Below are 17915 nucleotides of genomic sequence, written 5' to 3'. Positions count from 1 at the left end.
TCATCTAAATCTCCTCCCCAATCAGCATCTGAATAGCCTTCAAGTCGCAGATCATTTCCTTGGTAATTCAACTTGTAATCAGCGGTTCCCTTCGAGATACCTCGGTATTCTCTTAACGGCTTTCCAATGTCTTGGACCTGGATTGGATTGGTATCTACTCACCATTCCAACTACAAAATATATGTCGGGTCTTGTACACATCATAGCGTACATCAAGCTCCCAACAGCACTTGCATAAGGAACATGTTTCATTTGTTCCTTCTCTTGTGGAGTCCTTGGACATAGTCTATGGCTCAATCCTTCACCTTTTGCAATAGGAGTGTCTATGGGTTTACAATCTTGCATACGAAACCGTTCTAAAACTTTGTTTATATAAGTTTCTTGCGAAAGAGACAACGATCTCTTCGAACGATCTCTTGAAATCTTAACTCCAAGAATGTATGCAGCCTCACCCATATCCTTCATCTCAAAGTTGGAAGACAACCAACTCTTGACAGTCTTAACAAATTCCATATTGCTTCCAGCAATTAGTATATCATCAACATATAATGATATGATCACAAATTGATCCTTGGATCTTTTGATATATACACAATGATCCTCATCAATCATCGTAAAATCATATGCCATTATGGCATTATGAAAACGTATATACCATTGTCTTGATGATCGCTTAAGACCATATATCGACCTCAAAAGTCGACATACTTTTTCTTCTTGGCCTTTCACTATGAAACCAACAGGTTGTTCCATATATATTTCTTCCTCTAATTTTCCATTAAGGAAAGCAGTCTTTACATCCATCTGATGTAGCTCAAGATCCATACCAACCATTATTGCCAGAATAATGCGAATCGAGGTAAATCTTACTATAGGAGAAAACGTATCTTCATAATCAATTCCTTCCTGTTGATTATACCCCTTCGCCACAAGGCGAGCCTTATGCCTTTCAATCGAGCCATCAGCCTTTCGCTTTATTTTGAGAACCCATTTGTTCCCAATAGCTCTGCGTCCTTTTGCGATCAACCTGTTCCCAGACTTGGTTTGATTTCATTGACTCCATTTCCTCTTCCATTGCATTAATCCATTTTTCCTTACTAGGGCAATTCAGAGCCTCATTAATATTTCTTGGCTCATCCTCATCTTGTGGAGCAACCATAAAAGTCTCCCCTTCAATGTCAAAACGTCGACGAGGAATACTTTGGCGACTTGTTCGCCGTATGGGAGATTGTACACTTTGCACATCATTCCCCATTATGCTCCCACTTGGATGAAGTCCACTAAGGTCATTATCTTGATCCAAGGTTTCAAATAGGGAACAATCTTCCCCTATTTAGCCCTTTTTAGGAAATTCATCCTCTAGGAATGTGACATCTCGTGATTCAAACTCAGTTATACTCCCACTTTCCTGCTCACCTATGAACACATATCATTTCGAGTGTTCAGAGTACCTTATAAAAATACTCTTCTTTCCTCTCGGGACCCAGTTTCCCAAACTTGTGAGAGGACTCATGTGTATAGGCAGCACAACCCCATGGCTTAAGAAAACTTAAGTCCGGTTTTCTACCCGTCCATAACTCATATGGAGTGGAAGTAACTGATTTGGAAGGCACACGGTTAAGTATGTAGGCAGCAGTTAACAACGCATCACTCCAAAAGGTAATAGGTAAGTTAGCATGCGCCATCATGGACCTAACCATTTCCAGTAAGATTCTATTTCTTCTCTCCGCAACACCATTTTGTTGAGGAGTATATGGAATAGACAACTGTCTTTCTATTCCTTTTTCATCACATAATTTTCTGAACTCATCAGATAAATATTCTCGACCTCGATCGGATCTCAATGCTTTTATTTTCTTGTCTAATTGATTCTCTACCAGGTTCATAAACCTTTTAAAACAACTTATTGCTTCAGATTTGTGAGAAATCAAATAGACATATCCGAATCGAGTATAATCATCTATAAAAGTGATGAAATAAACAGCCCAATGCCTTCCTTTCACATTCATTGGACCACAGACATTAGAATGGATTAAATGCAGAGGAAATTCAGCTCTTTTTCCCTTTTCAAATGGTTTCCTTGTCGTTTTCCCTTCTAGGCAATGCTTACATATGGACAAATCGACTTTTTCAATATTGCCCAATAAGCCCTCTTTGGCTAGTCTATTCATACGCTGTTGGCCAATGTGACCAAGTCTAGCATGCCACACATTCACATCATTATCATATGTATTATGAGACGTGAGAAGAGAATAACAAACATTAGCATTAACATAATCAATATCTAATACAATAAAACCATCCAGAAAATAACCACAACCATAGTAATTTGTATCCAAAAACAAATTCACACCTCTACTATAGAAGTTCATATTAAAACCTAATTTAACCAACACTAATACAGACACTAAATTCCGACGAATCTCCGGAGCATACAACACATCATGAAGGAACAAAGTGCGTCCACCACGCATATTCAGTTGGCATGTGCCAATTCCTTTCACTTCAGCTCTGGAGTTGTTTCCCACATAGATCCACTTAGTTCCAATTGGTACTCGTCGGAATTCCACGAAGGATCCTCTATCCTTCGCTACATGGTCCGTCGCTCCTGAATCCACAGTCCACAAAGGATTAGACTCAGTTAAGAACACAGAACTCGACACAAAAGTAAAGTTCTGAAAAGTACAAGGGGTGCATACCTTCTTTGGCTCACGACAGTCGCGAGCATAATGACCCTTCTTGTCATAGTTGTAGCATTTCACCCTTGCAAGCTTTTTCATGTGGGGACGCTTCCCTCTTTCATGTTGGTTAAACTTGGGTTTCTTCCCTGAAGGACCTGCTTCTTCCTTGCCTTTTCCCTTATCAAACCAGTTAGGGCGCTTGCGCTTGGAGCTCGAAGCTCCATTTGAGCTAGAACTAGCATGATAGAGTTCAGCATCCGGCTTAGCCGCCAACAGGCGGTCCTCTTCCAGCTCAAGATGACGCATTGCATCCTCAAAGGTTTTGATATTTTCATTATGAGTCAGGTGTACCTTCATGTGCTCCCAACTTTGAGGCAAGGAACGAATCACTGCTTGCACCTGCTGCTCATCTGTGAGGACATGGCCAGCATCTCTCAGCTCAGTTATCATGTTTGACATCTTTCTAAGATGTTGCTTCATGGTTTAACCATGAGGCTTCTTATAAGAGTCAAACCCGATAGTGAGCCGCCTCGCCTAGTCACCGAAGTATGACCAAATCTAGCTGCCAATGCCTCCCACATTTCCTTGGCATTGTCAAAACGCCGAAACTCTCGCATGACGTCATTTTCCATGTTGCTCAAAGCAACGTGATGCGAGCTAGAGAGTTCATTCTTTCCACGCGAGAAAAGCTTCTTTGTCTCTTTTGTGCTGTGCGGTGGTTCCCTCTTCGGGTTCTACCATGGTCATGACAAGAGCCTCAAGTGCTTCTTGCTCTTCCAAAGACATACTTTGGATTTTCATTTGCCAAATTTCATAGTTGTCACCATTGAGCTTTTCACCTTTGTTCAGCTCGGCAACTATGCTCTTTGTGGCTCAAGCCATTGATCCGAACAAATCGAACAAATATGCATGAATTATTAATGCCTATCATTTATGCATCCCTATTTACATAGACCCATCATATTAATGAATAATTTTAAGTAAGATTTCAGAATCAAAAGGTCACTATGTTTCCAATCATCCTTCAAAATCCTAACTTAAAAATATCATCAATATAATTGTCTTATGCAAAATCAATTCTATGAAGCTACAAAAACTTCTAAAACTACCCACAGCTAATTTCTCACAGCAACCAGCAATAACAGAAAGCAATATATAATAGACATCCAATAAAAAAACAATAATGCTTTCAATTAACACAATTCAGTAGTAAACAATACATAAGATGTCCATAAATCACACTTAACATATATCAGCCAATACAACTAACACCAAGTCAGCACACGAACTGGGAAAGATCCTCTTTTGTTCAATTTCTTGATCTTTTCCCTTGAAACCAGGGGTGTGCATGGTCCGGGCGGGCGGTTCCCGACCTAGAACCGGAACCGCCCGCTAAGGACCGGTTCCAAAAAATCGGAACCGGGATCCACCCGTTTGTTGGGTGGATCCACCCGAACCGGACCGCCGGTCCGGTCCGGTTCCGGGTGGATCCATGGAACCGATTTTGACGTGAAAAATTCTGGTTTTCAAGAGCGAAACAATTTTGGTTTCCCGGACCGCCGCTGTGGAAACAAGAGCAGCGGAACAAGAGGCGGAAAAATTCTGGTTTTCAAGAGCGAAACAAGAGGCGGAGGAGCGGCGGGGCGTGGCGAGTGGCGACCGGCGCGAGGGGGCGAACAAGTGGCGGAGGAGGAGCGGCGGCGGCGTGAATGCTTGGTGAGGAATCGAAGACGAGGAGAAGAGATTGAGGAAGAAACAGAGAGATAATCAAAAACGAGGAAGAAATCGGAAGAGAATCAAGAGATGAGAAGCAAATTAGGGCTTCTTACCTTGTTGAGTGACGGAAAATGGGCTCGCCGGCTCGGTCAAGAGTTCTTGCGAGAGGCGGAGGAGCAGCGGTTGGCCGCGGCGAGTGGTGACCGGTGCGAGGGGGCGGACAAAGGTGGCGGAGGAGGAGCGCGGCGGCGGCGTGGATACTCGGGGTGGACCGTGGAACCGTGGAATCGAAGACGAAGAGAAGGAAAGGAACAGAGAGAGTCGGAGGTTGAAGAAGAAGAAACACGATTAGGGCTTCGCGAATTAGGGGCGGGGGCTTCGTTCGCGACTTTTGTTTTTTTTTTTTTTTTGTTTTTTTTTTTTTTTAAATTATAAATAGTACCGGTCCGGTCCGGGTGGGCGGGCGGGCGGATCCGCCCACAGAACCGGGAACCGGACCGGTTCCCACCGGTTCTCAACAATTGGACCCGGGAACCGGACCCGGTTCCCTCAAGAACCGCCGGTTCCGGCGGTTCCGGTCCGGCTCCGGGCGGTCCGGGCGGTTCCCGGGTCCAATGCACACCCCTACTTGAAACAATACAATAATATTCATTTACAAAATCTATTACAATTTTCTTATATGAAGCAGCTCCGTTGACATCCCATATGCGATTCAACACATCTTGCCATTCGGTGGAAGAGTGTTTATGAAAAATTGCACCATCTCTCGACCGTGACATAGGACGACCATTCCATATGACCTGTTGAATTTTCCCGTTGACTTCAAGGACATGATCAATTAAGTCACCTCTCTCCCATCGATGATCAGTCAGCTCAGCTATCAACTTAGACAATCTTTCATTCTGTTCATCGGTAATTGCGCGAATAGGTGTGCGCAACCTGAGGGGGGGCATTTTTTCCTGCAACAAATGCAGAAATGTTCCTGCAACAAATGCAGAATAAATAAGAGATCACAAATAATCCACATAGACTTAATTGAAAAAAAAAACATTCTTTTTTTTTTTTTTTTTTTTCGGGTCAACGGTCAACGGGCAAAGTCAACGGTCGTCGGTCAACAGTCGTCGATCAACGGTCAACGGTGGTCAACGGTCAATGGTCGTCGGACCGGTCGGGCCGGTCGGACCGCTCACGCGGACCGACCGCACGTGCCGCGCGGGTGCGGGGATGACGTCACGCGAGCGTCATCCAAGCCACGTGCCGCGAGCGTGCCTGCGTCCGCGAGTCGGGTCGGGTCGCCGGCCGGTGACCGCCCGGCGAAACGTCGTCGGCGATGACGTCATCGGTGACGTCATCCGAGCGGTTACCGACCGTTGGATGACGTCACGGTGACGTCAGCACGCGTCGGTCCGCGGACCGGCGCGTGCCGGTTCGCCCGCCGGCGGTGCGCACGCGCCGGTTCGCCGACCGGCGCGTGTGCCGCACGCGCTGGGCGAGCCAGCGCTTCCGGGCGCGTGCGGCGTCGCCCGGTAGCACACGACGTGTCTCCAGACTCGTGTCGACGTCACCTTTCTCCCCATGTGTTCAGAAAGTGATTTCGACTTACGAAAACTCAGAAAAATGGCCGAAGAACGCTCGGGTGTCGGGATTTCTCGCCCCGATCCGTACGGCCGAATTGCTTTTGCGAAAAATGAATCAAAAACATCAAAACAGATCGGGAAAACGTGAACTAGGGCTTTGATACCAATGTTGGGATTGACTGATCCCCGAAAAACCGGATTCGACACTAAATCGAACCCCTAAATCAATGCGGAAGCGAAGCCCGGGAAAAACAACACGTATCACCGATCCTAAAGCACACCACGGATTCGAGCGTACCTTTTAGCCACAGATTAAACACCGACGCCAATGGAGGAAGAGAAATCAGACTTTGTTCGATCCGAGGAAGCAAAAACCTTCAATGTGCTTTACTGTTTTTGCGTTTAAAGAAAACGGGAGGGAGAGAGCGTAAGTGAAGAGAAAACGTACGATTACAAAACAAACAGTATATTTTTCTCTCTCTCTCCTCCCTTTTATACCCCCTTCTTTCCACGGGCCCTATTCCCGAAAAACCGGATTTGACACTAAATCGACCCCCTAAATCAATGCGGAAGACGAAGCCTGGGAAAACACGTATCACCGATCGTAAAGCACACCACGGATTCGAGCGTACCTTGTTAGCCACAGATTAAGCACCGACGCCAATGGAGGAAGAGAAATCAGACTCTGTTCGATCCGAGGAGGCCTTGAAGGGAAGAAAAGCGCGCCGTATGCTTACTGTTCTTTCCTTTTGGGAGAGAGAGAGCGTGAGAAGAGAAAAGACGTACGTTGAATTGCAAAACAAACGGTGTGTTTTCTCTCTCTCTCCTCCCTTTTATACCCCCTTCTTTCCACGGGCCCTATTCCCGTGGGCCGGGCTTTCTGGGCCCAACTTGGGCGGACGGGCCTTAAGCGCAAATCAAATAAAGCCTTCACTTCGATCGAAGAGAGAGACGGAAATGATTCTATTGAAGTGAATAAAGTTGGTAGGACAAGAAAAGAAAGGCCAACGACGGTTGCAGATTTTCTATCCATACCCATTTTTATGTTATTAGTAAAGCGCCGCAACTGCTCTTTCTACCACCTTATTGGACTTTGGGGACTTTATAGCGGAGTACTCGGAGGGACAAGGCGTCTCACAGTCCTTCATGACGCCAAAGGGGTAGAATTACTGAATGAATACAAGCTATGGCTAATACTCGAGGCATAAAAGAAGCATTTTCTACAGGAAAAGCCTTCCTGCGTACAGCCAGTTGTCGGAATCCAGCACTACCAATCCAAGTAAGGGTACTAAACCGCTTAACTGAGTTCTTCATATGGACTACAAAAAATCCAATTGATTGGACCGCCCTCCTTCCCCTCTTCCTTCTGGGTGAATAATGGGTAACCATTAGTTCTAGACACTACAGCGTGCCCAAACTGGCTTGGGAACTAAGCTATGGAGTCATCATCATCGAGATCGAGTTTCATGCTTAACTAATTGTCGCGACCTATTCCTCGGGGGAGGGAACATGTTTAGGAGTATTGCCTAAATGACAGGCCTATGGTTCATGATTAGGCTTGGGCTCTCCCAAGCCCATACCCTGCATAATATTGGGGTGTTCTCAAGAATTTCGCAAAAAGGAGTTGCCACTAGTCTATTGGGGTCGGCTAGAAATGAAGTGAGGTATGGGAGTGTACCTCACTTCCTACGCAACCAAAGAATCTAGGATTGGAGATTTGATTACACTAATTAACAAATTATTGCCATTTTGATATCTAATCTTGTTCATTTTAAAAGAAAAGATTTTTGTTGGGCAGTTTGGATTGATTTTATACCATATCCACTAACATGTGAGGTGATCATGTGGATACGCAATCATTAAAGTAACAATTTAAAACCAAAATCCTAATTGTAGTAAATTTTAGCATGTGCAATTAAATATAATAAAATACGCAAATTAAACATGCAATATAATTAATATGCGAGCAAATAAATGCATAATTATACTAAGAATGCAAGACATGGCAATTCCTAACCAAACCCTACATTTAAAAAATTTGTAATTTTTTTTAAATTTTTAATTAATTTTAAAAAATGAAAAAAAAAAAAATTTGGAAAACCGGGTCGGGTCCGGTCTAACTCGACCGGGTCTGACCCGGTCGGGTGTCGATGAGGGCAAGCTTGTCGACGAGGTCCTAGGTGAGGATGGTATGGGCGATGGCCATGCCGACGTTGCCGACCCTAACGACGGCGATCTTGGAGTGGCGCTTGGTGGGTGACGGCGGCACGGTGTCTTGGATTGGCATGAAGAAGGCCTGACTAAGGTCCAGGCCACCGGGGCCAAGGGAGGAAGACGATGGCGCCTTGTGCATTCTGCTCTCTTGCGAAACGAGAAACCGGGACGGCTGCATGAGGATCTCGTCGCCGGAGGGTTGGTAGGGCAGTTCGATTCTTCAGAGTCCGGCTAAGGGAATGGTCGACCGGTCAAAAAGCCTCCTTTTTGGGAAGAGAGACATAAAAGTGAGGAGACTAATTTACCCTTGGAATGAAATGAGTGGAAATCGTTCGAATTCAACTCTCATTTTCAACTTGTATCATTGCGATTTTAACTCCTCAACCACGCCATCCGTTTTCCATGAATTGTCACTCCTTACATCTCGAGATTTTCTCTTATTCTAGCCTGGCCTAATTACGACCTTAAATAGCTTTGTCTGAGGCAACGTCCGGACCTTAGGGATTTCTCGGACGTTTATAGGTAGAGCCGCAGACAAGCTTAATATATACTGTTCCAATATGAGGATACTAGGAGAAAGGCCAAACCTTTAACCAACACCAAGGATTTGAGATAGGCCAAGAGATGGTAAATTTGGGTGAGTTGAGCAAGTTTAAATACTATGGAGAGCTAAATTTGCAATAATTCAAGGGGTTATGAAAGCTTTCCTCTCCTCTTTATTTCTGTTATTGGTTATGAGTGGATGACTCAATTGGCACGAAAGTCAAACATAGATAATCAATTCAATCGCAAATCTGAATGAGTTATCTCCATATTATGCTCAAGCCGTGTGACCCGTAGCGTCAAAAATTGTCACCTCTAATATCGAAATGTGAATAGATAAGTATGAGAGAATTTTCCATATTCTTGACATACTGTCTATTTTTCTTTTCCAATCACTTATTCCGGCTTTTGATATTTTATTCATATCTCCCTTTCAAACATCTTGATCAAATTGATTACATTTATAAGTTCATCGTCGAACATGTCGGGTGTTATCAAATATATCGTTCATTTTTTTTTCAAATACTTTGTCGGCAAACCTGTGTGAGGACTCCTCGGTTTTCCATCGCGTTGAATGGAGAGCTACATGGTTTCTTCCCTAGTGGGCGAGGCTTACGTCAAGGAGACCCCATCTCTCCCTACTTATTCACGTTGGTTATGGAGGTTCTCTCTGGGATTCTTGGGAGGTGCTCTCTACAGCCGGATTTCAGATTCTACTGGAGATGTAAGTATACTTGCTTCTCACACTTGTTTTTTGCGGATGATGTCTTCCTATTTTGCGAGGGCCACCTGCCATCCGTGAAGCTTCTCAGGGATGGTCTCCATATGTTTTCTTCTTGGAGCAGACTTTTCCCAAACCCAAAGAAAAGCGAGGTGATCATCTCGGGAGGCCTGCCGACCTTAAAAAATCAAATCCTCCTGGAGCTTGGCTTTGTTGAGGGTAACCTTCCAATCCGTTATCTTGGGGTTCCAATCATCACATCGAGGCCCCGGAAGGCAGATTGCGTTTAGCTTGTGAGGCGCATCACCTCCAAGGTGCAGTCCTGACTCATCGGTTTCTTTCTTTTGCTGGCCAACTTCAGCTGATCAGGTTAGTCCTCCATGCCATTCAGGCTTTTTGGGCAAGTGTCTTTATTCTTCCTGCAGCTATACTGGACCAGATAGAGCGTATTCTCAGACAATTCCTTTGGAAAGGACCTGAGTTGGGTAGGGGGTGCTAAAGTCTCCTGGGAAGATGTATGCCTTCCTAAAGTGGAGGGAGGTCTTGGTATCCGGAGATTGCGTGAGTGCAATAAGGCGGCCATGCTCAAGCATATCTGGAATTTATTTTCAGATAAGGAATCGTTATGGTGTAAGTGGGTCCACTCGACCTTCTTAAAAACCAAGAACTTCTGGGTAGTTAAAAAGCCAACCTGCTGCTCTTGGGCGTGGAAAAAAATTTTACAACTCAGGACAGATTGCCGGCTTCACTTCCACTGGAGGTTAGGCAATGGATTATCAGCGTCACTCTGATTCGACAATTGGCATCCCAGGGGTCCTTTGAATTTATATTTCACGGATCCCCTAATCTATAGCTCCGGTCTCTCTAGGCGGGCTTTGGTTGCCGATCTCTTCTCTGAAGATGGACGAGCTATCAGATCAAAGACTGAGTCTTGGGGTTCGCCGATTCCTTCCTTGTCTGGAACCCAAGATAGGTTCTGTTGGAGGGAGGACTCAACGGGCTTATTCTCGGTGGCCTCGGCTTAGGAGGCCTTAAAGAGGAAGAAGGCCAGAGTCAATTGGCATTGTTTCATTTGGAGTAATGCCATCCTACCTCGCTACCAACTGAACTTGTGGCTCATCACCAAGAGGAGGTTACCTACACAGTCTCTTCTCATGTCTTATGGTAGGATTGATGCTGCTTCCTGCCCTTTTTGCAACGAGGTGCCTGATTCAATCAATCATCTCTTTTTTGGTTGTCGCATTACCTCGAGTATTGCCTTTTTTTGGGCTACTAGATGCAATCTCCCCTGGACCAACAGGACTTGGGAGGAGACTCTCAGTTGGGCCATTACCTTGCTCGGCGGCAAGGAGTTTTATAAGTGTGTTGCCCGGTTCTCCTTTGGGGCGCTGTGTCACATCATCTGGAGAAACAGAAACAATATTCTGTTCAGGGGGGAGCCGTTATCTATTTCGGCCATGAAGAAGCATCTCCTCAAGGTTGTTAAGGATAAGGCCCTTACTATTAAGAATGTTGAGGACTCTCCCAGGAACAGGCGGATGCAACACTCGTGGGATGTGGACCTCATTATCTTCGCTACCTCTGATTGTAGTCTGACATAGGCTTTTCAGTGGTTGCTTAGGTGTTTTTGCCAGGCTTGTTTGCTGTTGGCTTTCTGTTGGTCGTTTTGTTGCTTGTCAGCGGCTTCCTTTCACTCTTAATGAGCGTGTTCATTTTAAGTGTAAGCTTTTGGAGCCGTGTTGTTTGTACAGTTTGACCCCTTTTAATATATTGCTTACTCTTACCAAAAAAAAAAAAAAAAAAAAAAAAAACCATGTTAGTAAAATTTTCTTCTTTTTTCTTTCTTTTTAATAGGATCGTGTAATTGGTGGTGTGATGGTGGTGTGATGCATACAATTTCTTTTAGGCTTGAAGTAAAAGCTGATTTCGCCGATGGAACTAGGAATCCATCGCTGGGTTCTCAGGATAGATCATGGAATAAGCAGAAAACCGAGTCGTCGTAGAACCGAATTCACAGTATCAGTATCAACGTTGCAGTTTCAAATTTCCCAGAAAAGAAGGACAATTTGGCTGGAGGACATAAGAAGGAAATCCATTCATACATTACGGCAGTGCATGGAGACCTTCCGTCACAGCCTCGAGGACTCTCGGAAGGTTCTCGTTCTTGATGGACGGTTTCATAGGATCTCACAAGAACGTGACCGGACCCAAGTACATAGAGATGTCTCATAACAGGGAAATAACCATAGGAATAGTCGAAGTCCATGTTTTATTTATTATGCAGAGCGTGCTGGTTTTGCTTGCTGACCAACCAGAAGCTGCTGGTTCCGAGGCTCACCAGCTATCAAGCTGAAGCCCCTCAAAGTCCAAGGCCCTCCCTGGTAGCTCAGTTATGGACGAAGGACTTCGCGGATGCCCAAGCTAGCCCGCCATTGACATGGAAAGAGCCGCCTGGCTCTAACAAGCTATGTCGTGCCCGCCTCTATTTACAGTTTCCCCCCGTCCCACTCAAAAACCGGAGGTGGAACAGGCCGCCACCTCGCACCTGTCCCCTGCAAAATATGAAAAGAGAAAGGAGGATATATCGATCAGGCTCTCAGCAATTGTCCCGATACTTGTTATCATATGAGCCGATTTACTAAATCCAAAGATATTGTGGAACAGTGAAGCAATGCCAGGGATACAAAGATACAAGCATATGGCGACTTAAAAAGGTGCTTTACTTGGTGCAGGGCTCTGTATTCTATCCTCATGGATGCCGGTATTGAGAAACTTGTCTCTGATTGAGAGCAAGTCCCGTGCAACTCCATTCATGTCCTTCCTGTCTTTTGGCGATTCTGCTGAGCAAATTAATCCGATCTCGAAAACCGATATCAGACATTTGGCTTGGTCGGTTCCACAGTCTCTCCATATCCCCTCCTCGTCCATGCTTTCGCCTACTTCTCCACAGAAAATTGACTGATCCAAAATCCCCATTGCTCGCTTTGACAATACTGACTTGACAAACTTCTGAAGGTTAAAATTCTCTTTAAATATGTTGTCTGTCGGCCGTCTTCCAGTGAACATCTCTAACAAGAGAATTCCGAAAGAGTACACATCCCCACTTGTTGATGGACGAACGCCCATTCCATATTCTGCCAGTCCAGAAAAAGTTCCTGTTAGCTTGATTACTCTACAAGGTCATCGAAATCTTTGATTGTGTGAATGTAAATGTATTTGTGATCATTAAAGTAGTACCTGGAGCAATGTAACCCATGGTTCCCTTAAAAGCAGAGGAGCTGAGATGACTCGAAAAGATGTCTTTGTTAGAATTGAAAATGAGCCTCGACAATCCAAAATCACTGATATGAGCTGTGAAATCATCGTCGAGAAGAATGTTGCTTGGCTTCAGATCACAGTGGATGATTGGAGTTCGGCACTGGTGGTGAAGATAATCCAAAGCAGAGGCCACATCGATTGTGATGTTCAATCTTTGCAGGAAGCTCAAAGGTTTGAATTGCATGTGTTCGTCGTTGGGGTGCAACCAAATGTCCAAGTTGCCGTTTACCATGAACTCGTATACCAAGGCTTTGAACTCATTACGATGGGAGTCGATGCTCGAACAAGCAGTCAAGATCTTAACAAGGTTATGATGCCGAATGCTGCTGAGTGCTTTGCATTCGGCCAAGAAGCCCTTGAAAGCTCCTTTCTGCTGGAGATTCAAAACCTTAATGGCCACGATTTTTCCGTCGGGACCAAGAGTTCCTCTGTACACATTGCCAAAACTACCTGAACAAGAGTTAAAAATTATTGTGGTCATGTGACGTGGTACTACTGTATGAACTATGAAGTGTGTTCTCTGTACTTATTTGTTGTAGTTAAATGTTCATCCACATAAAAGATTACCTGAACCAATCAATTTGCTTGAACAGAATCCGTCGGTAGCTTTGAATAGAGCATCATAGGAAATTCTCTCGTGAAAATGGCCAAAGGAGCGAGTAGGCAGATGCTCCTTCTTCGAGTTTCTCAACCAGAATAGAGATATCAAGGACAGTAATGCCACTGCACAAGAAGCACAAATGATTATGTCCACCACCCACTTCGAAGGTCTATGCTTCATCGATCTTGGGAACAATTTTGCTGGACATGAAGGCAAACGCAGTTCAGGTATGCCCCCACATATCTCTCGGTTGCCGTCAACTTCGAAGGCACTAGTGTTTCCAAATATCCCACGTACAGGTACTTCGCCTTCGAGATTGTTGAAAGACAGATTCAAGAATTGCAGCGACGACGACAAGTTAACTAAAAACTCTGGGATTTGCCCTGTCAGGTTGTTATTGGAAAGGTCGAGAAAACGGATTCCTTTTAACCCCTTGAACTGAGGAATGGGTCCTCGAAAATGGTTCGACTGCATATACAGCTCTTCAAATCCCAAACAGTTGCCCAAAGTTGTAGGAATCTCACCTGAAATTTGATTGTATGAAACGTCGAGAGAAATGAGGTTCTTTAAGTTTCCAACATCGGGTGGCAGGGGCCCAGACAAAGAGTTGTGAGATACATCCAAAAATATTATGAGGGAGGACGGTCTGATCATGTGGCTAGGAATGGTCCCGGTGAATTTGTTATGATAGAGGACAAGATCTTGCAGGGACTTGCAGTCGCCGAGGCTCAAAGGTATGCTTCCTTCTAAGCTGTTGTTGTACAAGTATAGCCTTATCAGACCGGTGATGTTACCCATGGTCGAAGGTATGTGTCCAGTCAACTTGTTTTTGCCCAAATTCAGATATTGCAAGTTTGATAGCCTCCCAATAGACATTGGAATGTTGCCTGTCAGCATGTTATCGTTCATATATAATAGATGTAGACTAAAGAGGTTTGCAATTGCTTCAGGAATTCTCCCACGAATTCTGTTTGTCGACAATTGTAGCCTCTCCAGTTGGGTTGAGAAGTTACCGACAGAAACAGGCAGCTCGCCTTTGAACTGGTTATGTTGTAAATCCAGCATTTCAAGGTTGCTGCAGTTGGCCAAATCAGCAAGGAAACTTAGACTGTCAGTTGCGCCGCTTCCGAGAAAATTAAACCCAAGGCCGAGCCAGCTCAAGTTTTGAAGCCCTCCAAAGCTGGCCGGGACATGTCCGGTGAAGTTATTGCCATAGAAATCAATTTCTGCTAAGTTCGTGACGTTGGAGAGTGAATCGGGAATGGGACCTGTGAACTGATTAACTGCCAGATATAAAATTTGCAGATTTGGAAGCAGAAGGCCTATGTCTCTCCTGATACTACCAGAGAACAGGCCTAGGGTCAAACTTATGGTATTGAGGGATGACAAGTTGTAAAGGGCAGAGGGAAGCCACCTGTCAGCTGGTTTTGACCTGCCTGAAAAATTTAAGCCTCGTTTGGCTTATAGAAATGGGAACTCCTCCTGTCAGGTTGTTGCTCAATAGATCAAGCTCTTCGAGGTTGGAAAGGTTTCCGATGGAAGCGGGGATTCGTCCTATGAGATTGTTGAACGGAAGGGAGAGCGTCTGGAGTTTTGACAGTGACCCAAATTCGGAAGGAATGGAATTGTGGAGACGATTATAGTCGAGTTCGAGAGTCACGAGGCTAAGACACATGGAGAGATTTCTAGGAATTCCACCTCCTAAGGCGTTGTGGCTCAAGATCAGGTTTTCAAGCCTGAACAAGCGCCCGATTTCAGGAGGAATGAAACCATGGAAAGAGTTGTTTGCGAGGTTCAGGTATCGGAGGAAGGAAAGGTTTCCGATATAAGGGGACACGGTCCCAGCCAGATCTCGTCCATCTAGGTTCAAGGCGGTGACCCGTTGGTGTCTGAGACCACAAGTGACTCCAGTCCATCGGCAGAAATGGAGGGAATCATTCCAGGAGGCCAAGGTTCCTGCAGAATCATCTGTTAAGAGGGACCTGAACTCTTGCAGAGCAATTTTATCGGTCTCATTCCCTGGAGCGCTACAAGAAGCGAAGCTCGTGATCATGAGCTCCAGGATCAAGACAGCAGGGAAGGCGACTGAACAGAAATGGCTCGAACTCATTTTCGGGTTCACTAGTGTCAGTGAGGAGATGCTGAGATAGCTATGATGGTGCCTTGCTTGACCTGAAACGTTCCATTTATAGAGAAGGCCAGAGAAGCGAGCTTGGAAGTTGAAAGCATCGAAACTTAATTAGCCAACTACACGGTTACGATTGGGAACCCTGGATAGGCCCTGTCTTGAATCATTCCGGGGACGACGCTGAGACCTCTTCTAGCACTTGACTTGACCTGCTTGAATCTTAAATAGGGCTGCAACTTGGCAGTCCCAATTCGAAGGCCAAATGTTGTCAAAATTGGCTCAGCCAGGGGCGCACGAGTTGATCGGTTCCATTCATTGAGAACCTTCTCCGAATTCTCCAATCGCGATTAGGATTTCATCCTCCATTTGTATTAAATTCACTTTCGTAGTGATGGAAATACCATTGTGTTCTTGATGTTGTGTCTTTAATGTGTGACTAGGGAAGAACTTTGTGTATTATACCATTCTTGATGATTGGTGGAAGTTTTTGGGCCATTTCTCATTGTTTTCTGTTTTGGTGTTTCCACGTAAAATATTGGTGATGTTGTTGACTTTTTGTCTCCTTTACAATTAGGCATTATATTTACTTATTGCGAGATTGTATCAGCTGGTCATTGTCGGGGTTAAGTCAATTTTGATCAGTTTAATTTTGAGGGAGATATTGATCTTAGATTGGGTTGGTTCTTGGTGAAATGTTGATCTGGGATTGCGTTATATTAACTTATTGCGAAGTTATGATATTTGTGATGTCATTTTCCCTCAAGTCCGTCATCTGCAAGCTTCACTCATATTCAACCGACCTCCGATAATGAGGCCGTGAATGAAAGATATTCATACTTAAAAGATGATTCCCATATAAGGCAAGAGGATGTTGTTCTTTCGAGTGCACGACTGAAAAAAAGCCATAATTAAAACACCCAATAGAATCTTCCCTCTTTGTACTCCGTTAAAACACATCAGCTTCAATTGATCTCGTTCTTTTTTGCAAGAGCCTAGACGACGATTCAGCAAGAGTTCTCATCGCTGGTGGGGGGATCAATTCAATCGAAGAAGCCGCAATTTCCTTGCTGCAATCTTAGAGTAAACAACATTAATCAGTGCTTGTTTTAATCACCATAACTAGACTAGGCTTCAAGATATTCAGACAACTGCAAGAAAGCAGACCTTTATGCAGCTATAGCCTATTACCATATGAAACTAGAGCTCGAGTTCTCATCACTCTTGCCCTATTCTTCAACAATTTGTTGACCAGAGCTTGAGCTCAGGGCCCATGCCCTCCCATCACTGATGGAGTTAATGAAGGCAACCACCAAATTATCTCCAGTTGACCGGCACTAAAAGAAGAAAAGAAGGCTTCAAGATATTCAGACAATTGCAAGAAAGCAGACCTTTATGCAGCCATTTCCATATGAAGCTAGAGCTCGAGTTCTCATCACTCGTGCCCTATTCTTCAACAATTTGTTGACCAGAGCTTGAGCTCAGGGCCCATGCCCTCCCATCACTGATGGAGTTAATGAAGGCAACCACCAAATTATCTCCAGTTGACCGGCACTAAAAGAAGAAAAGAAGGCTTCAAGATATTCAGACAATTGCAAGAAAGCAGACCTTTATGCAGCCATTTCCATATGAAGCTAGAGCTCGAGTTCTCATCACTCGTGCCCTATTCTTCAACAATTTGTTGACCAGAGCTTGAGCTCAGGGCCCATGCCCTCCCATCACTGATGGAGTTAATGAAGGCAACCACCAAATTATCTCCAGTTGACCGGCACTAAAAGAAGAAAAGAAGGCTTCAAGATGTTCAGACAATTGCAAGAAAGCAGACCTTTATGCAGCTATTACCATATGAAGCTAGAGCTCGAGTTCTCATCACTCGTGCCCTATTCTTCAACAATTTGTTGACCAGAGCTTGAGCTCAGGGCCCATGCCCTCCTATCACTGATGGAGTTAATGAAGGCAACCACCAAATTATCTCCAGTTGACCGGCACTAGAGCGAAAGAGACACTGAAAAGGACTCGGAAGCTCGCGAACGACGGACCAGAAGCTGGTGAAGGACTTAAAAGCTCGTGGAGGATGGGACCTGAGAGAGAAGACATGACGACGGACTGAAGCTTGCGAAGAACAGGCGAGTCGCGGCTAGGACCAGGCAAGGAGAGGGTGAGAGCCATTTGCTTGAGCAGCCGAGGAGAAGAAGAAGGTAACGCAAAAAATTGAAGGAAGAACCATAATGAGAACCATAATGCCAATTCAATTCGGTGATTTTCTTCATTTTTTACCTAATCTTAATTTTCTGACAAAATTGTCCTCGCCCAAAAATGTCTGCCGGTGACAATAGAGCCTTATTTAAGATTAATTTGATCACTTTAAACTCTTATTTAAAACAGAATCATATTTGGTCATTTTTAAAGGTAATGATCT

At 44.6% G+C, this 17915-nt stretch overlaps 1 protein-coding gene across 1 annotated transcript; it reads right to left on the bottom strand.

Annotated features, from left to right (window-relative positions):
- Positions 1 to 11525: 11525 nt before the first annotated feature.
- On the bottom strand, positions 11526 to 15481 carry LOC104445969 (putative receptor-like protein kinase At3g47110). The gene is made up of 5 exons (XM_039313231.1): positions 15070 to 15481; positions 13338 to 14807; positions 12690 to 13220; positions 12176 to 12586; positions 11526 to 12004 (listed from the first exon to the last, which is right to left on the bottom strand). Exons 1-5 carry the CDS (start codon positions 15479 to 15481, stop codon positions 11961 to 11963), a joined length of 2868 nt encoding a protein of 955 aa, XP_039169165.1. The 3' UTR covers positions 11526 to 11960.
- Between the last annotated feature and the right edge of the window lie 2434 nt (positions 15482 to 17915).

Source organism: Eucalyptus grandis, chromosome 5 (genome assembly GCF_016545825.1).
Source record: "Eucalyptus grandis isolate ANBG69807.140 chromosome 5, ASM1654582v1, whole genome shotgun sequence".
NCBI lineage: Eukaryota > Viridiplantae > Streptophyta > Magnoliopsida > Myrtales > Myrtaceae > Eucalyptus > Eucalyptus grandis.
Note: the sequence above shows the minus strand (reverse complement) of the source record. Positions and strands in the feature narration are given on the sequence as shown.